Here is a 24914-nt window from a genome sequence, read left to right on the forward strand (position 1 = left end):
ATCTTTGCTCATACGCCCCAACTGTTCGCCACCCTACCTAGCCTCCATCTTCCATCCCTCTTCTATACCCCTTGCTCTGTCTTGGTTATCATTCATTACCCCGTCTCTCGCTCTACAACTCAACTCAACTTTCTTTCTTTTGCACCTGTTCTCTGTTCCCTCGTTTGATCCATCTTACTTTGCTTCCTAGTGACGGCGCAAGACGACCCCGCGAATCAATCAATCGGACTGGCTCCGATTTAACAATCGATAACGAGAACACCAAAAATGCATTTCACAAAGAAGATCGACCGAGCCTTCCAATGGGCCGGCGAAAAGATGGGCGCTGAAGCCCGAACTGCTCATTCTGATGAGTTCAAGAATCTCGAGACCGAGATGGCTTTGCGACAAGATGGTACGTAACATCAACACCGACCCCAGCAGTCACCATGATGGCTCTAACATTATTAGGCATGGAAAAGATGCAAAAGTCAATGAGCGGCTACGTCAAATGGCTGTCTCGTCGCAATGAACTGATGGAAGACAAGGAGCGCGGCACCCCAATGTCGTCTCTTGGTCGAACTATGGCCACTCATGGTGAGGACTTTGAGCAGGATTCCGAGTTCGGAAACTGCCTCTTATCTTTGGGTCGTGCCAACGAGCGTATTGCTGGTATCCAGGACTCTTATGTTGACTGCGCCAATGCGACCTGGCTGGACAACCTCGAGAGGAGTTTGGCAATGATGCGAGAGTACCAGGTATGTCAATCACTTCAAATACACTTTCCCAACTAACAAGAGTAGAACGCTCGCAAGAAGCTCGAGAACCGACGCCTCGCCTACGATGCTAGCACAAATAAGCTGCAAAAGGCCCGCCGTGACGATTTCCGTGTCGAAGAAGAGGTTCGCATGAACAAAGCCAAGTTTGAGGAGACGAGCGAGGATGTTCTTCGTCGCATGCAAGACATCAAGGAATCAGAGGTCGACAACATCACCTCCCTGACCCAATTCCTTGAAGCTGAGCTCGACTACCATGAGCGCTGTGCTGAGGAGCTGCGACGTGTGCGCCAGAGCTGGGCTGGCGGTGCATCATCACCCACCAGTGCTCCCAAGATTGGCCGCAGTCGATCCAACACCGCTCGTTCTTGGCAAGAGCCTCGTCACCAAGCCGTCTACGAAGAACCCGAGGCTGAACAAGAATCTGCCCGCATCCCTCATCGTTCTCCCGGCAGCCGTCTCGCACCTCCTCCTCCTCAACCTGCTCGACCCCCGATTGGACGCGCCTCAACCTTTGAAGGCCGCTCCTCTACAGCTACACCACTTGCCAATCTCAGAGTTCCCGGTGCGCCCCTGACACGCGTCGCTACGGACGGCGGTTCATATGGACGACACGACGATGTATTCTCTGATGATGTCTCAACCAGCAGAAGCGGCAGTCCCGACTGGGAACACCGCGCTGCCAGCCCTGCAACTAGCTATGGAAGTTTGAGTCGAAGCACAAGTGGATTGGCTCTTGGAAAGAAGCCACCACCACCTCCTCCCAACAGGGCCAAGAAGCCCCCGCCTCCTCCTCCTACGAGAAGGGAGAACCTGGGATACTGATGATGTATTATGAGACAAATTGGGTAAATTGGGTACATGGGTAACTGGCGTTAGGGAATAATCTGCTTGACAATAGAGTCATTGTACGCGAAATGCGTCTAATTGAACATGTGATCCTCATTGACGTGATTGTGAAAGCCGTTTGGTGGTTGTACGTGATTCTCAAACAATGTCCTCAGACGTACAAACTGCTCAGCAACTGGATCCTTTTTCTCCTTTTTTTCCCCACCACAATAACCTACTTGAATATCGAGCATTCGACCAAAACACCAAGTCTCCACTTCAAGTTGTCAGTTGAATTGTGAATGTCATGATGCTAAGTTATTGTCGCGTGAGATAAGATAAGGTCACGTGAACTCCTTAAACAAAGAGGCTTCCATGATCACGAACACCATTTTGTTGCATCATCATCAACATGGCGACTGAAGACGAGCGCTACCGGCAGTCGAGCCAGTTTCGGCTCTGGTCATTTACAACGGCCAACCTACAAGAGCTACGCGCAAAGACAAACTCGCTCGCTCGAGAACAGATCGCTCCTCGACTCGCGACAGATCCTCCTCCCGACTTCCTCACCCCCGATGAAGAAATCCGTCTTGTTAAGTTCTTCACCGTAGAGCTTATTCGCGCGGCTCAGTTCTGCGAACTTCCTACCGAGATTCGAGCAACGGCCGCCATTTTCCTGCGACGGTTCTACGTGACCAACTCAGTCATGACATACCCAGCGACCGACCTTCTCAAGACATCACTATTTTTCGGCTGCAAGGCCGAAGGTTTCTTCTACAAACTAAACGCTTTTTCGGAAAAGTTTCCCAACACAACAGGCGAACAGATTCTTGCCGGAGAGTTCCTTCTCTGCCAGGGAATTCGCTTTGCATTCGATGTGCGACATCCTTTCAGAGCGCTTGAGGGTGCCATTCTAGAACTCAGGCGAAGGCTACCTGATGAAGAAACGCGAATCAATAAGGCACACGCTCAAGCGCGCGAAATTCTCAAATTCAGTCCTTTAGTGACAGATGCGTACTTTCACTATGCGCCAAGTCAAATCATGATGGCAGCGCTTTCCATGGTTGATCACGGATTGCTCGACATTCTGATCACTTCTCCGGGTCAGGGCGGGAATGCCAGCCAGGAAGCAGTCTTTGCAAACATGCGGGATAAGATCCTTGGAGCTGTCGACAGCTGTCGCAAGATGCTTGAGGAGGAACCACCAGAGAGGATGACGGATTACTGGGGAACGGTATGTAACGCTTTATACTCAAAGATGCGGGATGTTGAACTAACAATGATAGCCCGAAATCATCAAGGCAATGAAACCCCTTCGGAAGAAACTCCAGAAATGTCGCGATCCGGATCGAGCGAATCTCGTCAATCTTCAACGAGCGAGGCGAGAGCAGGTCATGAACAAAGAAAAGAAGGCAGAGGCAAGCGAGGATGGAACGGTATTTGGGGAGGATTCAAGAGAAACAAAAAGGGTGAAACTTGAGAATGCAGATCCTTTTGGCCCTCCTCTCTGAGTTGTCGGGTCAATTAGATGATACCTTCATCATGTTCTACGAGCAAACCAATCGGCACCTGCCAACACGTTTCCTAGGATGATTCCGCAGAGTCTGGACTTGGATCGGCCAGTTTTGGCCGATGCATGAGCTGGCAACCAGATTCTTGCATCCCTTGCTCCCTTGGCAATTTACCTTGGCCAACATGGTGAGTCCAAGGGAGCTTTCTGCGTATCCTATGAGAGAGCAGGAATGCGACGCTAGTATTGCCGAGCTCTTGGCAGCGTCTTTAATTCTTTCAATAGCTGAGTAGCGGACGCACCTTTTGCAAACAGCTGTTGGGCTGTGCTACAAGCTAAGCTGTTGCGATACCTTAAATCATGTCTATGACGATATCAATATACCCGATCGGCGTGTGGGGAGTGGGGACCCGGCCGAAGGAGCTCAAAACTGGGGGCCTAGGCCGAATTGATTCAACCTCCAGCCTATCGCGAATTCCGGATATTGCTGGCAATGAAAGAAGCTATCGTTTTGTGTAGGTTGTTCGTTACGCGGTCGTTGCGCCTCCATGCGACCAGCGTCTTCAGACCAGTGGACAAACAGGCTTTTGATCAGGTCGATACGAGCAGGGTTAGTTACAAACTTACAATAACAATATGGAATCGCCCTTTGTCCAATTGAATTCGTCCTTCGGCTTTGCCATTGGTGCTTCGCAACTCCCGAGCACAACGCTGCTTCGTCTCGCCCGGCTTTCGGCACGCGGCAAAACACGACAGCTCTCAATCGAAACCCGACCCTTGCTTGGCTTTAACATTGAACCGTTGCCTCAGACAGTCAAGAGCCTTGGCGCGTTGGCTAAGTTGAGTTGCGCTCTTGCAACCCTGTCTAGCCAGTGAAGATGTGGGAACGACCTTGGTCTATGTCATTGACTCTGTTTTATTCTGCATCGAGCATGGTCTCGACAAGGCTCGTGCTGATGAAGCATTCGCAATTGGACAGGAGTCTGCCGCAAGAGCTAAGACATGTCGACTGCGAGCTTCCATCGAAATGGTTCATAAGCTCTATGTTTCCCCCCAACTTTTGGTCAATTGTTTATTCAGGATAACTCTATTTAAGCAAACACATCCAATATGAAGCTGCAGACTATCACCACTCTTGCCCTTTCGGGTCTTGCTGCTGCTCAGAGCCGTCCCAACCTTACTGCGGCTATTGAATCTGAGAACTCTACTCTCTCCTCGCTTGGTGGTATGTAACCAACTAATCCAGCTATGATGTACTTGGTATGCTGACCCTCGCAGCTCTTGTCGCCGCTCAGCCAAGCCTTCTTCGAGACCTTGGCCGTCTTCGAAATGTTACTATCTTGGCCCCAAGCAACGATGCCCTCGAGGAGCTCCTCAAGGATACCACCGTCGCTCGCATGGTCGATGACAACCCCAGCTTTGTCGCCAACCTTCTGTCGTACCATATCCTAAACGGCACCTACTATGCCAGCAACATCACCGACATGGACGCACCTGCCTTCGTTCCTACCCACCTGACTAACTCGACATATGCCAATGTCACTGGCGGACAGCGCGTCGAGGTCATGGCCATGAACGATACTGTCAGCTTCTACAGTGGATTCCGTGCTCAGTCCAATGTCACCAAGGCTGTAAGTCACAACCCATTTATAGCATTGACTTTGCTGACTCTTTAGGACCTCAACTTCACTGGAGGTGTCATTCATATCATCAACCGTGTTCTCAGCATCCCCCAGAACATCTCTGATACTGCCGTCGCTGCCAACCTTTCCGCCGCTGCTGGCGCCCTCACAGAAGCCAATGTTGTGACCAACCTCAGCAACGAGAGAAACGTTACTGTCTTTGTTCCCAACAACAGCGCCTTTGCCAAGGTCGGTTCTGTCCTCGCCAATGCCAGCGAGAGTGATGTTGCCGACATCCTTGCGTACCACGTCGTCAACGACACTCTTGGCTACAGCAGCGACCTCAAAAACGGTACCCTCACTGCTTCCGATGGCACCAAACTCAACATTGCCATCTACAACGGCACTGTCTTTGTCAACGAGGCCAAGGTCATCGTCCCAGATGTCCTCATCGCCAACGGTGTTGTCCACGTTATCGATGCGTAAGTCTACTTCAGCCACTCTCAAGTTCCAAGCTAACATCTTCAGTGTTCTCAATCCCGAAAAGTCTTCTGCTACCGCCAACCCTACTGCTAGCACGCAAGAGGCTGCCTTCTCTGGCGCCAGCTCTGTCAGCGACGTTCCCTTCACCTCTGGTATTCCCGCGGGTACCGCTCAAGCCACTGGTCTGACTCCCTCCACCTCAACCGAAGGTGCCGCTCAGGCTACCGCTGCCATCGCTCTCGGTGCGCTGTTTGGTGGTGCTGCTCTCATGATGAATGCTTAAGCTGTGGTTAATTGTAATTATGTTAATTAGCTAGGGATTAATGGTCGTTCATAGTAATGGTGGATTGAATAAATGAACATGGTTTGAATCCAATTGTATCACTTGTCGTGAATTAAGTTTGATGTTTCCCGATCAACAGCCTCGCCGGTACATGCCACGCGACGTCGCCATCACCGTTGAGACAAGATTTATACCTCTATAGCCGGTCCTTCGTTACCATATACAGGATCTTTCCGAAACCATTCTAAATCCTTAATGACATTAACCTTCTTCTCCTCTCCGTTCTTCCCATAACACATGTCCCAATCGTATCCTTCCGGGTAACTCCCCACCATTTCAAACCCACCATCCAAATCCTCCAACAGCCGATGTCCAACGCCCGCAGGCACAATGACAACGTCTCCCTGTTCCACCACAGGCTCAACGCGCCCATTGTTCTCCTCGCCGCCGAAGCACAACCGCGCCCTGCCGTAGCTGATGCAGAGGACCTCGTGGGATGTGCTGTGGAAGTGCGTCTGGCTATACATTGTGTAGCGCCATTGAGGTTTCACTACACCAATTGACGTGAGGTGTGCTTCGATCTTTAACGCTGAGACGGGGCGTTGAAACGCGCCATGGTAATGAAGCAAAGGTTTTTGCTGGATGCTGCAGTTGGGAATGAGATTATGTGCTGGTATGAGATGTTTCGAGACGCGGAGAGATGAGAGAGGCGTAAGAGACATTGTCATGGGTGATGTTTGATGTTGTGATTGTAGTGGAGGTTAAAGTGAGACGTTTGGAATCATTCACTTTGTTAAGATATTTCACCATCACGTTATTTGACGTCACAGTAGTCTACAACCACCAGCCCAAATAACAATTTCCATATCAACTACAACTACAAGACACAGAATAATGTTCAATTGCATTTTGATACAACCAGAATGAAGCCATGAGTATTTCGTCGACTACATGCCCATTTTCCCAACACCTACCCGGCAGCTAGCGTCCGGTCACCCCGCAAATTGGCATCTACAGAGTTCAGCTAGCTGCACGCCAGGGAAGCGGAGACGGCGAGATCGAGAAATTAAGGTCTTGTCCAGGAGACGATCGACGTTCTTCATGATCGCCAAGCTACGATGTTCCAGTGATCGCCGGGTGTGCCTCACCATTGCGCAAGCAGCGGGGACGCATTCAGCGCTCACCAAAGCATCAACGAGGCCACACTCCCACACAGAGGTTTTCCCTGCCCGGAAACTCCTCCAGGTTAAAGCCAAAAAACATGATGAGTCGATAGAATGCCGTAAAAGGTATTGATAATTTCGATTCGACGCGAAAAAAAATTAAAAAAAATTGCGTAATCTGGGAATCGAACCCAGGGCTCCCCGATTTAAGTCACGTGACTGGCAACGGAGAATTTTACCACTAAACCAATTACGCTGTGATCTCGTATAATCAGTACGCTACAAATCAACTACATACGCCAAGCCTGCATACCACGACATCTCTAAAGGGCTGTCAACCTTTACCTGACCTGGCCCTCCGTAAATGTCATTATAGAAAAATCTAGGTCGATTGATTGGGATAGAAGCCGTCCTAAGGTAACTAATTTTGAGCTCTGTGGTGCTGCTGCTACATTGTTGAGATCAAGGCGCTGTATCTCCCTACAATCGCCTAAGTAGCATAAACTTAGCTCTCTTATGATGAGAAATAGTTTAGTTACTTTATGATCTCTTAGACCGGAAGATATAACAAGTGGGTGGGCCTTTGTTGTACGAGAGAGAATATGTCAAGCTTCCTACTACCTACCCAATTGATGGATGGAAATTTGACCATGTCGAATTAGGCCAGTATGTCTCTGGTCTTGATAAACTGTCGACTCTTTCTTCAAGGTTATATATATTACCGAGATACGCTTAGAATTATAAGACATATCGAGCGCTAACAGCCATGATTCTGGTTGCACTTATCCTTGGAACCACAACCATTGACATTCGGAGACAACTAACCACTATGAACGATGACACGAAACCTGTCTGAAGGCAAGTCATGCCCTTCAACTTTGATTGAAATCAAATACAGTAATGAATACCTCTAGATATATTTGATGTCAGGATGTTGGCCGTGCTGAATTTGTGAGTAAGTTCTAAAATCCAGGCCGTGTCAGCATTGCCATATCTCGACAATAGCTAGTTTGGAAAGACCTCTCATATTTGGGTCTCGATTACCGCGACGCTGTAGAGAATTCCATTGTTACCCTCTGGAAGCTCTGGAAACGGCGGGCGTCGAACATATCACATAGTCAAAGGGGAGTTGGGCGTCAGGAATGTGTTTGTTCAGATGAGACATTCAGAAGACCTTAATCATGGGGGAACAATGAATATGAACACAATCTTAACCTGAGCCATTTCAAGGAACACTTAGGTAACGCAGAAAAATAATCTGTGATGTGGACTACGTAACCATGATATTGTCACTAGACAATCAGAGTTTATGTAGGTCAACGGAAACAGTCATTGGGTATCAGTGAGGCCAAGTGTTCCTAGTCCAAGTATTCCCAGTCCAAGAGTTTAATTCAATTTCAATATATAGAATCCTATGCGACTACTTAAACTGAGCCTTTTCCCAACCACTTCGTCTGGCGAGGTTAACCTTGATGTCACCCGCTGGCTTAAGCGAAGTCAAAGGAAGCTTAGATCTATCCATCTCTGGCAAATTGAAAGTCTCTGTGGTAGGAGTCATGTCAAATCCCAACAGAATACTCCCCGCAAAAGTAAGAACCTCATACGATGCAAAGTGACGACCGGGACAGAGTGTGTTGCCACCACCAAAAGGCCTGAAAGCAGCAGCTCGTCGAGCCTTTTGTTCCTTGGTGAGAACCTTTGACTTGAGGAACCTTGTGTGGTCAAAGACCTCTGCATCTGCACCCCAGGTCGTGGGATCAGCGTGGATGAAGGCTGTGGGCATCTGCACTTGCGCGCCCTTCTTGAGGAGCCAACGGTCTTGGATGAGAGTATCCTCGTTGGTGTAGCGCACCGTTGCGATACCACTCGTCATACGAAGGATTTCTTCATATGTTGACATGAGGATGGGGCACTTTTCCCTGATGACAGTGTAGTTGAGACTAATTTCCGATCGTGATGAGGGGTCTTCCAGGGTTGCTTCGAGCTCTGATCGAATCTCCTTCAGGAGGTCAGGTCTGGAGAAGATTTGGATAAGGAGCCAGAAGGTTGTGGGGATTGTGTTTCCAACAATGGCCAGGATACTGCCGACCAGAGCGCGAGCATTGTTCTCATTACTCAGACCTCGACGGATGCCGAGGTTAGACAGCTCTTTGATGAATGAGCATGCAGTATCTAGTCCATCGTTGTCGAGGTATTGGAAGAATGCATTGACAAGCTCATTGCGAGTTTTCTGTGCAGTTGAGTACTTCTTGGGACTCAGGAACCAAGGAATACCCAAAAGAAGGACTTTGATGTTTGCTTCCCATAGCCTGTTCACGTTAGTCGAGACCTTGTAATGTTGTGAATTACTTACCAGAATGTGGAAATCAGGGATGGGTTCAGGGTGAAAGGGTCTTTGTCACCAAAACAGGCAGAGTTATTGGTTCTCATGTACAGATCTTGGACCCAGGCGTACAGATCAATGGTCTGACTTGAAGGCATGCCATTGACAATGGTCAATAGCTTGCCACGAATAACAGTGCACAGCTCGTCCAGAGATTCCGTACCAGGTAGCAATGAAGCTTTCTGCACCCGGTGAATCTCGCCATACATGCCCTTCTCTGTGTGGGCATCACGGAAGATCAACTCAATACCTGCCTCGTCGAAGCCCATCATTCGACGGAAAGCAGGGATCATGGCAGGACTGAATGACAGAGATGTTGTATTGCGTTGAACCGCCTGCACGAGTTCTGGAGATGTTACAATGTAGTTCTTTTGACCTGACATGTCAATCGTAAAGATTGGATGTGGTTGTTGGGCGCTGATCTTATTAGCAGCTGTTAACGATTTCTGATATTAGAGATACTTACCTGACAACATCGAAATACCGCAGACCATGCTTCAAGAGTCCATAGATGTGACTGAAGTACGGAACTCTTTCCTTGACATAGGGTGGTTCCCTTTGGTCTGGTCCTTTACGAGTAGCTAAAGCAACGACGGCCACTATCACGCAGCAAACCAGCCCAAGAGTGATGTTATTTACACCCATCATGATGGTTGTTTTGACAGGATGTACCCCAAAAATCTGAAAAGGTATGCAGTCTTGGTTTCAACGTGGTGTTGTGGGTGCTATCGAGGGGATTGCTGTGAGGCCCAATGTCACGTAGAGAAAAGACTAGAGAGGAAGACTGGACTCAACATGAGCTATGGCCGATTTACCCAGTCGGAGATCTAATTTTGGACTCGACTAATCAAGGGTCAAGAAAAGCAAAGAGTAAGCGCTGTCATGTCATGAAGGAGCCGTTTCGAGTCCCATTGCGTAGGTGGAGTTGCCAGGGCCACGATGGATGCACCAAGATGGATTCACGCACCCTTGTTCATGCGCCTCACAGACTCACACACCCAAGCTTTGGGTAGTTAGTGACAGAAATGCCATCGGTAGATGTTTGTTCTTTCTACTTTAGCCCTAAGCGAAAAGGACGGATTGGAGCTCGACAGCTACGCCTCGTCGGTGCACTGCGGAAGACGTCTCCCGCCGAGCCTAAATGCTGGGTGGTCAGCATGGATCAAGATAATGAAGTTGTATTTATTTGCGTCAAGGGGAGTGAGAATAGACAAAGGGTAGGGATCAGTCGGTTATCTAAGCGTCTAGTTTAGCGTCGGTTAGTTAGTTACAAGGGTTGTGAGAGTTGCATTAAAGGATCTCGCTCTAACTCCACACCAAAATCTTTCTAAGCCCTCACGATCCCGCTACGTATTGCCAATGCTAATGCGGATACATGGATGGGCAACTGAGGATGGGTTTCAATGCATTTGAATTTGCTTCTGCTTATCTCAGAAAATAGACTCGTCTCGGCAGCTCGGTCAGGCTCGAAACGGTAGTCGAGACCTTTTGATCCGCCTCGGCCTGCAAGGTCCACATTGTTTATCATGGCAACGTTTCTACAGGACGGACAGCGTTTCATCAGCCACGGCGAACAGACTGTGACAACTTTTCGTTGTTCCTCTATGTCTCTGTTACAGACATCTCTTCAAACTGTCACCTTCTAAACAAAGTTCTGTGTAACTGCTACTCTACCATCCAACGTCAGCGAAAACAATGGCTTGCCGTCTGTATCTTCACCCGCTGGTCATATCGACAGCCCAGCAGTTCTTCTTTATCTACATCGCAGGCTTCACATCCAGCAAGTCGGTTCTGCGTCCAATTGGCTTTATACTCTTTCTCATTTCCACTTTCGTGGCACTTTCCTCTTTTGAAGACTTTATCGAACCACCAGGATGGGTCTCGAGAGCCATCATATCTGTCTTTCCTCAGATCTCACTGACTTACTTTGAGCGCATGATCGTGCGCAAGATTGCGTACGCCGATGATCGAGAGAAGAAGGATCAGCCTGCTCAATCAAGACTCGTAGAGTTCCGCTCGCGATATGTCTTTGGACAAGAGGTTGCGTCCTCAATGAGAGGTCTGGGCACGGCGTGGGAGATCAGGAACATCCACAACTTTGACTCTCGTGATCCTTCCTATGTCCCATCTGCGACACCATTTGTGTGCATCAATCTGCTTAAGGTGCTGCTTTGCTTCTTTGTTCACAAGTTGTGCATCACGACGCAGCTGAGTCTGAACAAGGAATACATGGCGCCCGTTTATGTACCCGTGTTTCGTCGTCTCGGTGATGTTACTATGGACGAGTTGCAAGTTCGTTACATTGCGACTGTTACAACTGTCGTGTCAATCTTTTGCTTCATCCAGGGCGGTTATTCGCTGGCCTCAGCCGCTTCGGTCATTATGAACCCCAAAGCTGTCAAAGATTGGCGACCAATTTTCGGCGAATTATCCGAATCGTACTGTCTTCGACGTTTCTGGTCGTAAGTTTCGAGGCTCTCTCTCCCCGACGTTACACAACTGACAGATGTAGAACCTTTTGGCACCAGGGCCTTCAGAACAACCTTCGAGGTACAGCGACATGGATTGTCAAGAACGTGTTTCGTCTCAATTCTTACTGTCTAACCTCGAAATATCTCAAGATTCTCCTTGCGTTTGCGCTGTCAGGTCTCGTCCATGTCCCCAGTGACATGGGAAGCGCAGTACCAGCAGCCAAATCCGGGGCCATTCAGTTCTTTTCGACGCAACTGATTGGGCTCATGCTGGAAGATACATTCGGAGATATGTTTCTTCCTCTCTGGAAGTACAAGGCTACTAGAATTCTGGCAAAATTGGCTGGATACTTTTGGGTTATTAGTTTTCTTGCTTGGTCGGGCCCTGTGAGATGGTTCCCTGTAATTCTTCAGCAGACGCCTGAAACCGAGCTCTTTAGACTGAGTGCTTTTAAGCCTATGGCCAAGGTTATGACCTGCTTCTAGATTATAGATGAGATTTGATCATTGAAATAGAATATCTTCAATTTGATTATTAAGTCTCTCAAATTTAACCGCTTCGCTTTTAAAACGGGTAAACTAAATGAATATTCATGTGAAAGCCCAGGAGAGATAAGGCGAGCAGGTTGATTACAGGGCTGTAGCGGTGCTGAAGCCAATAAGTTACTGCTGCACAGTGGAAATTGAGCTCTAAAATTAGCGACGCCCACTGTAACTTGGCAGGTCAAAGTACTTAAAAATCGCACCGTCCATCCAAATGTACACTCACCCTCTCACTACATATACATATTCACAACACACAGATCACCATCATGATCACACCTATCCAGGCCATCGGAGTTCTCTTGCTGGGTTACAGTGGCCTCTGTACTGTACAGCTGCTATGGAACTACAGAAAGGCCAAGGCTATCGGCCTTCCAGTACTCATCACACCCATTGATCCTGTACGTCAAGCGATAGTCACCTTGTGATACGAATACTGATGAACAATAGTCAAACGTCCCTTACCTACTCTGTTCCAGCTGGCTGGAACCTCTGCTCCGCAAGATCCTGCCCTTTGGATTGGGAAACTTTGTTGAGTACAACAGTCGTGACTGGAATTACAGCCAGATTCATGGTCTCCAAGAGCGCATTGGTGATACCTTTATCATTGTCAGTCCTAAGCAGATCCGTGTCTTTACTGGCAACGCCAAAGCATCTGATGATCTCTGCCGCCGACGCAAGGACTTTGTCAAGGCTGTAGCTCTTTACAAGCCGCTTGAGACCTTTGGTCGCAATGTTGTAACTACTGAGGGTGATGACTGGGTGCGACACCGAAGAATCACCACCCCTCCGTTCAATGAGAGGAACAGCGAGCTCGTATGGGATGAGTCAAAGCGACAAGCCACCGACATGCTCAACATGTGGGCGTCGAACCCCAAGGGCGTTGTCAACCCCCAGAGCGACACCATGGTGCTTGCTCTTCACGTCCTCACAGCCGCTGGCTTTGGCAGAAGCTACAAATTTGGAAGCGGACTCGAGAGCGAACTGGAGAACCACAGTCTCAGCTATCGCGACGCCCTCAGTCTGATCCTCGGAAATCTCTTTACTGCCGTCTTTACAGCCACCCTTAATCTCCCCACCTGGATGCTGCCCTCCAAGTTCAAGAAGGTCCAGGACGCTGTCATCAACTTCCGTCAATACATGGCTGAGATGGTCGCCGAGGAGCGTGAGGCCATGAATGCCGGCGCAGAGGAGCAGGACAATCTCATGAGTATCCTTGTGCGCGCTTCAGAGAATGAGAATAAGCAGGGCAAGGGTGCCCGCCACTTGACTGATACTGAGATTTATGGCAACCTGTTTAGCTACAATCTTGCCGGACACGAAACCACATCCAACACCCTGGCCTACGCAACTGTCCTCCTCGCAGCAAACCCAGAATGGCAGAAATGGGCCGCCGAAGAGGTTGACCAAGTTACAGCAGGGGTTGATCTCAAGGACCTTGACTACGAAACTTATTACCCTCAATTGAAGCGCGTACTCGCGATCATGGTATGCGAACTCTCCCCCATCAATTGACAATCTACTAACACGCCCAGCACGAGACACTACGATTATTTGGAGCAGCAAGGGCTGTCCCTAAGACTACCATCGTGGACCAGGTTCTCAAGGTTGACGGTACTTCTTACACGATACCCAAGAACACCTTTATTGGCGTTAACCTTGCAGGACTGCACACATCATCCGCATCGTGGGGCGACAATGCGCTGGAATGGCTCCCCAGCCGCTGGATTACACGGGATGAGACGGAAGGCGAAAAGATGACTACTATGCCCACAGGGGCCTTCCTCCCTTGGGCCGCCGGTCCGCGTGTGTGTCCAGGCAAAAAATTCTCGCAAGTGGAATTCGTGGCCGTGCTCGCATGTCTTCTCAAGGAGTACACCGTGGAGCCCGACGCAGACGGTGAAGGAGACCTCAAGACTGCGGCGTCAATGGCGCTCATGGAAGAGGCGAAGCAGTCGAGTTTCAATTTTCTGCTCAAGGTGAAGCACCCTGAGAAGATCAAGCTGCGCTGCGTGCGGAGGGGCGAGAACAAGGCTTAGTTTAGTTAGGCAGGCAGGGGTGTGTGCCCAAGGAAGGATTGTTGGTTGGTAGGGCTAAGCTAGGGGTAGACTAGGCTTCGGATACTGTACCACTCTGCAGGGAGAGGAGGCTCCATTATGGAGCGTTTCTATTATACTACATGCATACAACAATGTTTTGTCGTGTCACGAAACGGATCCGCTCAATCAATTTCTGACTCTGTTGGCTGTCTCTGACCGTTCTATACCGCACAGACAGGGTCCTGTCATCATCAGCCTCCATTCTCATAACTGGGTCATATCATGATCTACGCTTAAGACTGGTAGACTTGCTAAGATTTGACCCGCCCCAATGGCTACGTGTCCGGCCCCATGCGAATCTAATCCTTTCTCGAAGGTCTCCGTGGTCCACTATCAAGAATTTGTTTTTTTACCATGACGGCTAATCAGCATTGCTGTACTGTAATCTAAACGCTTGGAACAAGGTTTCGTTTTTCCTTCCTTTCGCAGCATAGCCCTGCTAGTGATACTTGTAACGTTTGTTATTGGAGGACCTTGAAAATCGCTTATCCCTGCGTAGTATTTCCTCTCCCCTGTCCTTTTTCCATCCTTGTCGTGACAGAATGCAGTCAGCAAACCTGCGGGCCGTCTTAACACCCTTTGGGAACTTCGGCTCTTGAAGGGCTCACCACATGTATTGGTGTTTTTTCCCCCCCTCCAGGACACATGCATCGGTAAACTTACGATAGAGGTTGATATGAGTAAGACGTGACATAAAATTGCCCGTCAAAAGAGGAGGAGGGGGCGTCGATGATCGAGATGATCTGCATGCAACCCTCAACTTTAGTTGTACTCCTCCAGGTTCAAGTCTCAGCGCTGACGATAAACTTGCTCATGATACGAGTTGCACTTGGTCTTTGAGAGCTTTGGGTTTCTGTAATAGATGCCTAGATAAACATCACGAACACGAAGCTTACAGCGGCAAGAACCAAGAGAGTATCTCCAAGACAAAGGCCGCATGATGGAACACACCCTGAAGCAAGGACATGAACACCATCTTTACCTTGTCTGGTCCATTGTACCCTATCATTAATCTGCATCAGATCCAGGTTAGACGACGGCTCGCTCGGTATGTGGGCATGGAAGTCGCTAAGACCGACGAGCCGTGCCCCCTCGTAGGATTTCGACTTGCCCCGAGCTGACAAAAGAGGATGGTGAGTGAAGTATGGTATCTGTCTACCTAAACGAGATCCTGGTCCATGATAAGCTCCTCTGGCTGTGCAGTGCAGAATGTACACATGTTCCCCGTACCTTGGGTGCCAAACCAAAACCAGCCTTGTCAGGATGGATGGGGTCATACCCAAGTTCGGTTCAAACATGGAGTTTGCTTGTTTTGGAGCCCACGCTATTTATGGGGTCGTCTAACCTGTCATCAGGTCCTTGCATAGCGTAGTTAATTAATATTCCATGCCAAAGACGAAAAAAGAAAAAAGCTCGAGTCGCACTAAAACGATTTTGAGATTAAACTATACCTTCCCTTCACTTTGATCAAACATGCTCTTCTTTAGCGCCCCGCCGTTGAAAGATACCATGTCCGTCTTGAACTCCAAGATCATTTTCGACTTCAATTCCACAATCATGAAGATCACTCACTTTTTTGAAACCTCTCCCACGGCCTACGCCCTTGTTTCTCTGCTGGTTTTACTTTTCTCAACATATTGCATCACCAATATTCGTTATTCACTGCAGAGACTTTCCAACAGACGCTATCAAGGCAAGGAACCTTCAACACTTCCTTATGGAGTGCCTGTACTTGGTTCGGCCCTTGGCTTGATGCGAAATCCTCACGGATTCTTCAAGTCCATTCTGTAAGTCTTTGCCGATCTTTCGATTCATCTTCATATCTAACATCTTCCAGTAAAAAGGTTGACAGTGGAGAACCACTTCGAATGCGTCTTGGTCTTGACCATTACTACCTCATTCACGGAACGAGAAGCGTTCAACAAGTTTTTCGATGTTCCAAAGAGCTTACCTTTGAAGAATTTGCTCTTCGGGTCGCTCACAAGGTCAAACGTCTTCCAGAAAAAGATGTTGCTCTGGTATCAAAGGACAAGTCGGGCTCTGCACGAGTTCCTCTGATAGAGTCAAAGGAGGAGGATCGCATATGGCGAAAGTTCCATGAACTCTATGAGCACCATCTTATTGGGTCTAGCGCAGTTTCTGGCCTCACAGAATTGTTTGTCGGTTTGATGAACAACGAGCTCGACACTGTTGCCCTCGACGGACCCATTGAGATCGGTATCGACCAGCTTCTGAGAAAACACATGTTCAGAGCGTCTACCATTGCTCTTGCTGGTCACGGCGTGTTTGAGGTTGACCCCAACTTTGCCGATGTCTTTTGGGAGTACGACGTGGACTTCATGCCTCTTCTCTACGGTCTCCCCAAGGTTCTCTGCCGCAAGGGCTGGAACGCCAGAGACAAGTGTTTGGAGACTACAAAACAATATCTCGCAAATGCTTGGCAAAACCTTGACTGGCAAGCTGCCAAGGAGACCAACCCCGAATGGGAGCCCAACTTTGGTTCCAGGCTTGTCCGCGAGCGAGAAGTGGCCATGGAAAAGTATGGACTCGGCCTGGAGGGAAGAGCATCTTTCCAAATGGGTCTCATCTGGAGTATCAACTCCAACGCTATCCCCATGACATCCTGGATTATTATTGAAATTCTCCGCCGGCCAGAGATTTTCAAAAGGATCAAGGAGGAAGTCGCCATGGTTTTCGACAAGGAGAGCAAGCATATTGATATTGCAGAGATGAGAAAACTACCACTGCTCAACTCAGTGTACCTCGAGTGTCTCCGTCTCAGGTCTTCTGTTTTTGTTGTTCGCAAACTGCGAGAGTCTATCGAGCTCGACGGGTACACACTCAAGCAGGGAAATCTCATCCTCGCACCATCATACCTGGCTCACAGCGCTCCCGAAGTGTGGTCATCAGACTCTTACCCACCAGAGGAGTTTTGGCCTGAGAGGTTCATCAAGAAAGGCTCGGCTGGTATTACGGCAGGCAACTACTTCCCCTACGGAGGCGGCGTAGCCATGTGCCCTGGACGCAACTACGCCAAGCAGGAGATCTTGGCAGCCGCAACTCTGTTCTTTGCACACTTTGACGCTGAGCCGCTGCGATTCGTGGATGACAAGGGCAAGACGTCTGACAGGGGACCAGAGGTTGGCAATGAAGCCAGGGGTGTTGCAAGGGTTGATAGGGATATGGTTGTTCGGTTATGGCGCGCTTAGAATTATGTTACTCAATACCATTTGGAATTAGTCAGTTAAACTTGCAGTTTATGGGAATATACGTATATCATGATATCTACACAGAGAATCAAATTGTCTAGGCTAGCCTATGAATTACAAAGCAAATATCTCACTCTACAGCTTTGAAGTTTCCAATCACCGAGTACGAGACAAGTTGATCTTGCGGTCGTACAACCCTCGCGGCAGGATACCCCCACGAAGGAGTCATCCAATACATGTAAGCGATAACCCAGACGTAACCGAAGTATTTTCTCTTGTTACCTCCTAACCCCTTTGAAATGTGTTGCACGCCGTCCTCGCACATTATGGCCAAAGCGGTTACGAGGAAGTAAGTGACAGCATTCGACTCCTGAACAGAAATGCCAAGAGCTCTGTCAGCGGGATAATGCAGGGCTCCTGAAATGAAGAAACTGATGATAAGCTTGCAGTACCGGGCAATGACTGTTCCCCTTGGCATATGAAGCAGGCCGTGGACGAGGAAGTCGCTAATGCTGGTAAGATGACGTCGCAGCGTTTGATGCCAAAAGTCACCCCAGAAGCGCCTGATGGTGTAAGCATCCGACAGACTACCCCAGACGGGGGGTAACATTCGGACAGGGTAGAGGCCCAAGATAAGGTACACGAGTGAGAATACGCTGTTGACAAGGTGGATAACACAAAAGGTGTTTGCCCAGAAGCCAAGAACAGCAAAGAGACGGAATAAGGCTTCCTGTGCGTCAATTTCTCCCAATCGGGTGAGAAGCAGCTCATTCCGGGGTGACATGAGGTTCTCAATGTCTGGTGGCGGTTGGTTCGCGAATACGTCGAGAATCAAGTAGCTGAGGGTGGCATTTTTGACATGTCTCAGCAATTCTTGGCGGCGGGACGGAACGAGAGATAGCGCGGCGGGAGAGGATGACCAAGACGGGATTTTGGAGATCTGTTTGACTGTGCCGACGCCACGCATATTCCAAAGGTTGCTGACACCAAAGCCCAGCCGTGTTGCTGTAGACGACGACGTGGGGGATGATTTCTTGGCGGTAGTTTCCTCATCACCAAAAGACAATTTGGTGAGGCACAAATCGTCGAATGATTTTAGACACTGAATCCACATGCCAGTTGATAGCAAGGCAATGTGAAGACGGCTCGGCAAGGCATCATCAATAGCCTGATTGAATATCCAGGTGAGCCAAGAGACGACCAAGGCAATTGCCGGACGGACAAGGTTGCTGGGCGCTGTGAAACTGAGAGCAAAGGCAGTCAGGGCCTGGGACGTGGCTGCAAAGCAAAGGGCAGTCTGAGCCGTCATGGTTGTGGTGACTTGGTGATAGTGGCAAGCCTCAAAGAAAGGAATTGTCTTGTCATGTCTTGTCTCGTCTTGTCAGCACGGGATGGGCATTCAAATGTTATTTTCAACACGGCTTGCCAAGTAGACCGTGCAGTTGATGTAGCGAGACCCTGAAATGTCACACCTGAAGCGTCAAGTACGCACAGAACAGAACAGGAAACAGGTGTCTTGTCCAGGCATGTCTCGACATGGTCTTTGCCTCACCGTCAGCAAGGTATCCATAGAATGTTGGTGTTTCATTAAAGATGGAGTTACAATAAGCGCTAAACCAAAAGATACGCGAAGGATCTGCAGAGTCCAGGGGGATCCTTGTGGCTTGCATTAATCCCTGCGATGCATCATCATAGTTGCCCAACCGCATTAGGTGAAGACAAAAAAAAGAACAGTTCGTCTCAGATAAAAACACGGGTAATCACAGCCGGTAGTTGATAAAACACTGCCCATACGAGGCACAGCCTTTTCCTTTCTTTGTCAGAAGCACGGAGTATTATTATGACACTACAGCAAGTAAGAGTACCTGCGCCAAGCAAAGCAGCCGCCGAAATATAAGCCGGCAAATAGACAGAGCCACACCATCGATCCCACTGCCATGGCAGTCCTCTTGACGTTCCGTAGAAAGGCAGCTTCGTTCACGCGTGGGAAGTCCTGATCCACAGGTACAGGCTTATCCAAGAATTTCGCAAGGGGCTCCCATCCCATGCTTGGCTGGTACTCAAGGAGCTGACCAGGCGGCACAATGTCGTGCACCCATTGGTTGTGCTTATGGTACAGCTCCTCACAGGGCACCTGCTTAAGACCAAACTTTGACGAGTAAAAGTTGGACCAGGCAACGATGAGATCGCTCGAATGGATTACCCCGGGAACCCAATACCCGAGGATGCGATACCAGGAGGAGCGCAGATCGATGCCCAATCCGTAGTAAGAAGCCAGCCAGACCTGGGGATTTTTGCGTACAGAGAGAATAACCTGAAGGATTGTCAGCAAGCAAGTAACAATCAGCGGGGAAGTCCACTGCTTACCTTTGCGTTGGGGTAGATTGTCAGCATGTCGTCTACCAGTGTACTGGCAGGAGGCTCAAAGACGGCTTCAAAGCCATCGTAGAGCTTCTTGAGTGCTTTGAGCCTCTCGTTACGATCTTGAATGGCGAGAACGCGAGCACTCTCCTTGACGCGGGCAATGGGAGCCGGAGGATCACCGAGATGGAAACATGGGTTGATACCAAGAATCTCGAGACCTTTTTTGAGACTTGTTGTTGACGTGCGTGGTAGACCAGCCTATAGAGTTTGTCAGTGATAGAAGTGAGGTGGATGTCACATTAGACATACAACGATAATCTTTACGTCTTGTGTCTTTTCCTGTGCCATGTTGTTTGATTGATTGAATGATTGATTGGATTGCTGCAGAGATTGGGTGATCGTTTGTTGGAGCATTTATTTCACTATCTATACAAGTTTTTTTTTTTCCTTAGCCGTCATGGTTACCCCTAGTCCTTGTCATTTGAGTACAAGCCTTCCCTGGGTCTTGGTCCTGTCAGTCTTACATATCAAGGGTGTTGTTGGTGTTGTTTCTGCACACGCCAAACAAGGGTCATCGGCCTGATTTTCGGCAGGGGCGTGTGCATGAGAGATGACGGAAACTAAATATACTGCATTAGGGGTGAGTGGGGACAGAAATGGGCTGTTTCGGCTAGGGCTGATCCGCTGGAAATGGGCTGTCGGTGGGTGACCGGAAGTCGGCGCTTAGATTAGCAGTAGGTACGTACTTTCCATTGAGACAGGGAGCAATGGCTTTGGGTCATTTCTACCTCCAAGACTTTAATCAAGCAATCATCGTCAAGGTGTTCTATTCTCACCATCAAGAATCCCAAACATGGAGACATATTTGCTAGTCGCCATCTTTTTGGCTGCAGTCTTTCTTGTCAATCACAAAACCTCTCCCAAGGTTCCCTCCACTATACCACGACTTCAAGATTCATCCCCCTTTCTTCCATTCAAGCTTTACTGGCGTTATCTCACTGATTGTCGTAGACTATTTCTCGAAGCATATCAAGAAGTAAGTTTCTCCACTCCACAACGAGTTCTACTAACGGCCTCAGTTCACCAAAGATGGGAAAACATGTGTTCTACCAAGTATGGGCTTCAAAGATGAGATCCATCTAGCACACCATCATACCCAATGGGCAGCTTCACAGCCAGATGGTGTACTCAGCCCCTTTGAAGGGTTCCGTGAAATTGACAAGGGAGATTGGAATTCCGGTCATGCCAGCTACATCCAAGACCCATGGCAAAGTATCGTCATCAAAAAGGAGATGGGTCGTTTCCTAGAGATACTCGCTTCTGAAGTGGACGATGAGTTGAAATATGCTGTACCTGAATATGTGAAGCCTGGTCCAAATGATGAGCTCGATGTCTATGAATCCATGAAATGGATTGTAGCTCAAGTTTCTAGTCGTTTCACTGTTGGTCTTCCTCTCTGTACGTTTTTCCATCTCCGTCAAAAACATCACCTAACGGATTTTCTAGGCCGTGACAAGAACTATCTCAAAGATTCTCTCGCTTTTGCGGACTTGTTCATATTAAACTCTGGTCTTTTGATTTACACTCCTTCTCTCCTCAAACCTATCATTGGGTTCCTCATCACTCTACCAACACGGTATAACCGATGGAAAATCCAAAAGCACATTCAGCCTCTTTACGAGGAGCGCACCAAACATCTGTTGAACCCTGAGCTCTATGAGAAGAGCGAAGAGCCAACAGACAACCTGCAAATGATGATGAAATACGCTATCAGCAAGTACGGCAACCAAGTCACTCCCTCTCAAATCTCCGACAGGCTGTGTCTTGCGAATCTTGCATCCTTTCATCAGACTGCTGTTGCGACAAGTAATGTTTTGATCAACATTGCCGCCTCCAATGCAGAGTTCAACACCATAGAAGTCATCCGAAAGGAAATGGCTGAAGTCCTTGGTGAAAAAGGCGTGTTTGACAAAGCCGCCGTGTCAAAGATGGTTCAGACCGACAGTGTCCTACGAGAGTCTATGAGAACCCACGGATTCGGAAACAGAGCCATGATCCGCAAGGTAGTTTCGCCAGCTGGAGTAAAAACACCAGATGGTCAAACTCTTCCCAGCGGTTCAACCATGTCCATTCTTTCGTATCCTGTCCACAATGACCCAACCATCTACGAGCACCCTGAAAAGTTCCACCCTTTCCGTTTCTCTCAGTTGAGAACTGAAGGAAACGGTGCAAACCTGTCATTTGTATCTACATCTCCTACATATTTACCCTTTGGCCACGGAAAGCATGCTTGTCCGGGACGGTTTCTGGTGGACTTTGAGATGAAGATGATCTTATATCACGTCTTGAAGGAATTTGATATTGAGCTTCTTCCTGAACATAATGGCGTGCGACCGGAGAGTCAATGGGTGACAGAGGCTGTTATGCCACCTGTGGGAGTTAAGCTGCGATTTAAGAAGCGAGAGCTTGCATGATTTATTGAGAGTAGAATAGATGCGAATTGAAGTTATCATGGTTGAATTTAGCCTATGTTTTGCCACTTGAATGCAAGCCGTTATCAAAAGCCACCAAAATAGAACAGCAAAAAGAAGAAAAAAGAATGCTACGTATGTGTATGCAATAGCGTGGCGGTGCATGAAACAAGGTCCTTGCTTACTTTGGGACTTATCAGGCCCCTGCTCGTAGTAGCTCCTCCTCAAGTGGACTGGTACTGTAGCGCTACCTAGACATAAAATAGCCAGCCCAGTGAGATTCCATTCCCTCCTCATCCACACTGCAACCACCCACAATGGCACCAATTGCTGTTTTTCTGTCTTACTATCGACCATGGGCTGCCGTCGCCATTGCTGTTGCTGTTTACTACCAGATAATCGTTGATCAAAATTACAATGTCAAAAATGCACCCTTTTATTTGGCAAAGTATCTACTAGGCTTTTTGAGTATCTGGGCCGTATACACGACTTTCCTGTATCCTGCCTTGTTCAGTCCGCTAAGACATCTACCTCAGCCAAAGGTATGTGCATGATGGATAATACTGGAAAGATCATCACTGACAAAGTACAGGTCGGTAGTTTCATCAATGGCCATTGGGCCGAGTCTGTCCGTGAACCTGCCGGGCTACCATTCAGGCATTGGATGAGGACCATTGAAAACAATGGACTCATTAGATACAAGTGAGTCCATCAAATATTCTTCACAAGCCAGGTGCTGACATACACAGACACCTTTTCAATCAAGAAAGAATTCTTGTCACTAGCCCAGAAGGCTTGAAAGAAGTCCTTGGCCAGAACAGCTACGATTATGTGAAGCCTCATCTTCTCCGAGCAATGGTCGGCAAAATCTTGGGCTATGGACTGCTACTCTCAGAAGGAGATGTGCACAAGGTAATTCATTCCATCCCCTATAACCAAGTCATCTAACAATTACAGATGCAAAGGAAAAATCTCATGCCAGCATTCAGCTTCCGCCACATCAAGGAACTTTACCCAGTCTTCTGGACAAAAGCCCAAGAACTTGTCCAAGGGATCGAAAAGGAAATGTCAGAAGCTGCAGGCTCCCAGATCGACATTGCAGACTGGGCGAGTCGCGCTTCTCTCGACATCATTGGCTCTGCAGGCATGGGCCACGAGTTCCAGTCACTTTCTGACCCCAGCATCGAGGACACCATGAAGATGTACGGCTCAATGGTCAAGCAGAGTCGCGGAGCTAAGCTTCTGACGGTTTTGCAGCTTGTTCTACCCTCCGTCATCACGGATTATCTTCCCTTCCAAAGGAACATGGGCGTTTTGGCTGCGTCAAAAGCTGCGAGGGATACTTCTCAGCGGCTCATCAACGCGAAAAAGATACAAATGGCTGCCAAGGAGAAATTGTCGCCTGATATCATTTCTACAGCTCTTGAGTCTGGTCATTTCACAGATGAAGGTCTTGTTGACACTATGATGACCTTTTTGGCTGCTGGGCACGAAACAAGTGCTGCGGCGTTGACTTGGACAATTTTCCTGCTTGCCAAGAACCATGATATCCAGGACCGCCTACGAGAGGAAATTCGTCAAAATGTTGACGGTCTTGCTGACAGCGTTGACGCCAAGAAGCTCGATGGACTTTCTTATCTCCACGCTGTCTGTCAAGAATCTCTACGTCTGTACGCCCCCATCCCATTCACAGTGCGCGACTCTTTGAAAGACACCACCATCCTGGGTACATTTGTCCCAAAGGGAACAATGGTTATCCTCTGCCCGTGGGCCATCAACCGCGCGCACGAATCATGGGGAGCTGACGCGGATGATTTCAATCCCGAGCGTTGGATGGCGCCAGGCCAAGCCAACTCGGGTGGCGCAAAGAACAACTACGCGAACTTGACGTTCCTTCACGGGCCGCGGAGTTGCATCGGGCAGAAATTCTCGCTGGCCGAGCTCATGGCTCTTACGTGCGCCCTGGTCGGGAGGTACAGGTTTGACATTGACAAGGACTACGAGGTGAAGGATCTCACTGATGGGATTGTTGCTAAGCCGCGGGAGGGGCTCAAGGTTTCTGTGGAGGAGATTCAGGGTTGGTAGAGACGATTTGATTAGAGTGTACAGATTAGAGATGCATGAAGCAAGGGTAGATAGTGTAAGGCTGTTTAGACAGCGCCACAAAGATGCAGTTTCAACCGTTTTTTCACGAAATGTCTCACTAGATTAGTGTATCCGGTACTTTTCTCGTCTAGTTTTTTTCCGGACCACTGAGTGATTAATTATCCGACTTGTTTGCTGAGGGGGCTTAGCTTAGCATGTCACAAAGCTTTATCTGTGCGTGTCACTATCCATGTCAAGGGTCTGGTACCATGTCCATCATATCTTTTTCTCCACAGTCTAAGTCCACCCCGTAAGATCTAGCGTCTCACCCCTAACAAGAGTGACCCTGTCCTGTCTTTGTATGAGAAAAGCACAACAAAGATAATGCACCGGGTCTATGCTGGTTTCCATTTAGCCTGGCAAGAGGCGGAAAACATGAGTCGCTTGGCTTGTCGGATCAGCAACTGGCTCAAAGCAGCACCGGTCAGTACCTACAGCATCGGCTTCTACTTTTGTACTACAGACCCAGCACCAACACAACTCTACAAGGTCATGAGATTAAGTTGAGCGACTTGTTGGCCCTCTTTTCCCCCGTTTGTTCTGTTCTGGGGTCTGTTGCAGATCCTCACTGTTTTGCCTCTTGTC

At 48.6% G+C, this 24914-nt stretch overlaps 12 protein-coding genes and 1 non-coding gene across 13 annotated transcripts; 8 read left to right on the top strand and 5 right to left on the bottom strand.

Annotated features, from left to right (window-relative positions):
• Nucleotides 1-267: 267 nt before the first annotated feature.
• EDB82DRAFT_471150 (uncharacterized protein) lies at nucleotides 268-1580 on the top strand (the record flags this gene model as incomplete). Its single annotated transcript, XM_025730609.1, has 3 exons — nucleotides 268-394; nucleotides 451-737; nucleotides 783-1580. 3 exons carry the CDS (start codon nucleotides 268-270, stop codon nucleotides 1578-1580), a joined length of 1212 nt encoding a protein of 403 aa, XP_025589717.1.
• A 324-nt stretch (nucleotides 1581-1904) lies between these two features.
• On the top strand, nucleotides 1905-3412 carry EDB82DRAFT_46950 (cyclin-like protein). The gene is made up of 2 exons (XM_025730608.2): nucleotides 1905-2817; nucleotides 2870-3412. The coding sequence occupies exons 1-2, from the start codon at nucleotides 1996-1998 to the stop codon at nucleotides 3092-3094; spliced, it is 1047 nt and encodes a 348-aa protein (XP_025589716.1). The 5' UTR covers nucleotides 1905-1995; the 3' UTR covers nucleotides 3095-3412.
• Nucleotides 3413-4086: 674 nt separating this feature from the next.
• On the top strand, nucleotides 4087-5575 carry EDB82DRAFT_46970 (FAS1 domain-containing protein). The gene is made up of 4 exons (XM_025730607.2): nucleotides 4087-4318; nucleotides 4372-4724; nucleotides 4770-5197; nucleotides 5244-5575. The coding sequence occupies exons 1-4, from the start codon at nucleotides 4204-4206 to the stop codon at nucleotides 5479-5481; spliced, it is 1134 nt and encodes a 377-aa protein (XP_025589715.1). The 5' UTR covers nucleotides 4087-4203; the 3' UTR covers nucleotides 5482-5575.
• On the bottom strand, nucleotides 5563-6347 carry EDB82DRAFT_486672 (RmlC-like cupin domain-containing protein). Its single transcript, XM_025730606.2, has one exon. The coding sequence runs from the start codon at nucleotides 6207-6209 to the stop codon at nucleotides 5670-5672; it is 540 nt and encodes a 179-aa protein (XP_025589714.2). The 5' UTR covers nucleotides 6210-6347; the 3' UTR covers nucleotides 5563-5669.
• Nucleotides 6348-6814: 467 nt separating this feature from the next.
• EDB82DRAFT_t61 lies at nucleotides 6815-6900 on the bottom strand. Its single transcript has one exon. It is a non-coding gene; the product is annotated as a tRNA-Gly (tRNA).
• A 751-nt stretch (nucleotides 6901-7651) lies between these two features.
• Nucleotides 7652-10150, bottom strand: EDB82DRAFT_571388 (cytochrome P450). Its single transcript, XM_025730605.2, has 3 exons — nucleotides 9494-10150; nucleotides 8998-9444; nucleotides 7652-8953 (listed from the first exon to the last, which is right to left on the bottom strand). The coding sequence occupies exons 1-3, from the start codon at nucleotides 9673-9675 to the stop codon at nucleotides 8065-8067; spliced, it is 1518 nt and encodes a 505-aa protein (XP_025589713.1). The 5' UTR covers nucleotides 9676-10150; the 3' UTR covers nucleotides 7652-8064.
• A 139-nt stretch (nucleotides 10151-10289) lies between these two features.
• EDB82DRAFT_486677 (membrane bound O-acyl transferase family-domain-containing protein) lies at nucleotides 10290-12054 on the top strand. The gene is made up of 2 exons (XM_065608286.1): nucleotides 10290-11489; nucleotides 11540-12054. Exons 1-2 carry the CDS (start codon nucleotides 10723-10725, stop codon nucleotides 11982-11984), a joined length of 1212 nt encoding a protein of 403 aa, XP_065465579.1. The 5' UTR covers nucleotides 10290-10722; the 3' UTR covers nucleotides 11985-12054.
• A 203-nt stretch (nucleotides 12055-12257) lies between these two features.
• Nucleotides 12258-14279, top strand: EDB82DRAFT_571390 (cytochrome P450). Its single transcript, XM_025730603.2, has 3 exons — nucleotides 12258-12442; nucleotides 12492-13529; nucleotides 13577-14279. Exons 1-3 carry the CDS (start codon nucleotides 12311-12313, stop codon nucleotides 14078-14080), a joined length of 1674 nt encoding a protein of 557 aa, XP_025589711.1. The 5' UTR covers nucleotides 12258-12310; the 3' UTR covers nucleotides 14081-14279.
• Nucleotides 14280-15496: 1217 nt separating this feature from the next.
• Nucleotides 15497-17443, top strand: EDB82DRAFT_486683 (cytochrome P450). Its single transcript, XM_025730602.2, has 2 exons — nucleotides 15497-15927; nucleotides 15978-17443. The coding sequence occupies exons 1-2, from the start codon at nucleotides 15614-15616 to the stop codon at nucleotides 17347-17349; spliced, it is 1686 nt and encodes a 561-aa protein (XP_025589710.2). The 5' UTR covers nucleotides 15497-15613; the 3' UTR covers nucleotides 17350-17443.
• EDB82DRAFT_47138 (membrane bound O-acyl transferase family-domain-containing protein) lies at nucleotides 17227-18911 on the bottom strand. Its single transcript, XM_025730601.2, has one exon. The coding sequence runs from the start codon at nucleotides 18656-18658 to the stop codon at nucleotides 17480-17482; it is 1179 nt and encodes a 392-aa protein (XP_025589709.1). The 5' UTR covers nucleotides 18659-18911; the 3' UTR covers nucleotides 17227-17479.
• Nucleotides 18912-19195: 284 nt separating this feature from the next.
• Nucleotides 19196-20061, bottom strand: EDB82DRAFT_520420 (P-loop containing nucleoside triphosphate hydrolase protein; the record flags this gene model as incomplete). Its single annotated transcript, XM_025730600.1, has 3 exons — nucleotides 19196-19663; nucleotides 19717-19971; nucleotides 20023-20061. 3 exons carry the CDS (start codon nucleotides 20059-20061, stop codon nucleotides 19196-19198), a joined length of 762 nt encoding a protein of 253 aa, XP_025589708.1.
• Nucleotides 20062-20516: 455 nt separating this feature from the next.
• On the top strand, nucleotides 20517-22254 carry EDB82DRAFT_486688 (cytochrome P450). Its single transcript, XM_025730597.2, has 3 exons — nucleotides 20517-20749; nucleotides 20793-21171; nucleotides 21220-22254. Exons 1-3 carry the CDS (start codon nucleotides 20567-20569, stop codon nucleotides 22185-22187), a joined length of 1530 nt encoding a protein of 509 aa, XP_025589707.1. The 5' UTR covers nucleotides 20517-20566; the 3' UTR covers nucleotides 22188-22254.
• Nucleotides 22255-24375, top strand: EDB82DRAFT_486691 (cytochrome P450). Its single transcript, XM_025730596.2, has 4 exons — nucleotides 22255-22726; nucleotides 22777-22886; nucleotides 22934-23096; nucleotides 23142-24375. The coding sequence occupies exons 1-4, from the start codon at nucleotides 22502-22504 to the stop codon at nucleotides 24267-24269; spliced, it is 1626 nt and encodes a 541-aa protein (XP_025589706.1). The 5' UTR covers nucleotides 22255-22501; the 3' UTR covers nucleotides 24270-24375.
• The last annotated feature ends 539 nt before the right edge of the window (nucleotides 24376-24914 follow it).

This window comes from Fusarium venenatum, assembly GCF_020744135.1.
Source record: "Fusarium venenatum strain MPI-CAGE-CH-0201 chromosome Unknown EDB82scaffold_1, whole genome shotgun sequence".
Lineage (NCBI taxonomy): Eukaryota > Fungi > Ascomycota > Sordariomycetes > Hypocreales > Nectriaceae > Fusarium > Fusarium venenatum.

Bases quoted from the DNA above. Each gene is read 5' to 3' on its own strand.
- EDB82DRAFT_46950 (XM_025730608.2), top strand. From the start codon at position 1,996: ATGGCGACTGAAGACGAGCGCTACCGGCAGTCGAGCCAGTTTCGGCTC. The intron at 2,818-2,869 runs GTATGTAACGCT...TAACAATGATAG, and splicing joins TGACGGATTACTGGGGAACG to CCCGAAATCATCAAGGCAAT.
- EDB82DRAFT_46970 (XM_025730607.2), top strand. From the start codon at position 4,204: ATGAAGCTGCAGACTATCACCACTCTTGCCCTTTCGGGTCTTGCTGCT. The intron at 4,319-4,371 runs GTATGTAACCAA...TGACCCTCGCAG, and splicing joins TACTCTCTCCTCGCTTGGTG to CTCTTGTCGCCGCTCAGCCA. The intron at 5,198-5,243 runs GTAAGTCTACTT...TAACATCTTCAG, and splicing joins GTTGTCCACGTTATCGATGC to TGTTCTCAATCCCGAAAAGT.
- EDB82DRAFT_486672 (XM_025730606.2), bottom strand. From the start codon at position 6,209: ATGACAATGTCTCTTACGCCTCTCTCATCTCTCCGCGTCTCGAAACAT.
- EDB82DRAFT_571388 (XM_025730605.2), bottom strand. From the start codon at position 9,675: ATGATGGGTGTAAATAACATCACTCTTGGGCTGGTTTGCTGCGTGATA. The intron at 9,445-9,493 runs GTAAGTATCTCT...TAATAAGATCAG, and splicing joins CGGTATTTCGATGTTGTCAG to CGCCCAACAACCACATCCAA. The intron at 8,954-8,997 runs GTAAGTAATTCA...TAACGTGAACAG, and splicing joins TCCCTGATTTCCACATTCTG to GCTATGGGAAGCAAACATCA.
- EDB82DRAFT_486677 (XM_065608286.1), top strand. From the start codon at position 10,723: ATGGCTTGCCGTCTGTATCTTCACCCGCTGGTCATATCGACAGCCCAG. The intron at 11,490-11,539 runs GTAAGTTTCGAG...TGACAGATGTAG, and splicing joins TGTCTTCGACGTTTCTGGTC to AACCTTTTGGCACCAGGGCC.
- EDB82DRAFT_571390 (XM_025730603.2), top strand. From the start codon at position 12,311: ATGATCACACCTATCCAGGCCATCGGAGTTCTCTTGCTGGGTTACAGT. The intron at 12,443-12,491 runs GTACGTCAAGCG...GATGAACAATAG, and splicing joins TCATCACACCCATTGATCCT to TCAAACGTCCCTTACCTACT. The intron at 13,530-13,576 runs GTATGCGAACTC...TAACACGCCCAG, and splicing joins AGCGCGTACTCGCGATCATG to CACGAGACACTACGATTATT.
- EDB82DRAFT_486683 (XM_025730602.2), top strand. From the start codon at position 15,614: ATGCTCTTCTTTAGCGCCCCGCCGTTGAAAGATACCATGTCCGTCTTG. The intron at 15,928-15,977 runs GTAAGTCTTTGC...AACATCTTCCAG, and splicing joins GGATTCTTCAAGTCCATTCT to TAAAAAGGTTGACAGTGGAG.
- EDB82DRAFT_47138 (XM_025730601.2), bottom strand. From the start codon at position 18,658: ATGACGGCTCAGACTGCCCTTTGCTTTGCAGCCACGTCCCAGGCCCTG.
- EDB82DRAFT_486688 (XM_025730597.2), top strand. From the start codon at position 20,567: ATGGAGACATATTTGCTAGTCGCCATCTTTTTGGCTGCAGTCTTTCTT. The intron at 20,750-20,792 runs GTAAGTTTCTCC...TAACGGCCTCAG, and splicing joins TTCTCGAAGCATATCAAGAA to TTCACCAAAGATGGGAAAAC. The intron at 21,172-21,219 runs GTACGTTTTTCC...CGGATTTTCTAG, and splicing joins CACTGTTGGTCTTCCTCTCT to GCCGTGACAAGAACTATCTC.
- EDB82DRAFT_486691 (XM_025730596.2), top strand. From the start codon at position 22,502: ATGGCACCAATTGCTGTTTTTCTGTCTTACTATCGACCATGGGCTGCC. The intron at 22,727-22,776 runs GTATGTGCATGA...GACAAAGTACAG, and splicing joins GACATCTACCTCAGCCAAAG to GTCGGTAGTTTCATCAATGG. The intron at 23,097-23,141 runs GTAATTCATTCC...TAACAATTACAG, and splicing joins CAGAAGGAGATGTGCACAAG to ATGCAAAGGAAAAATCTCAT.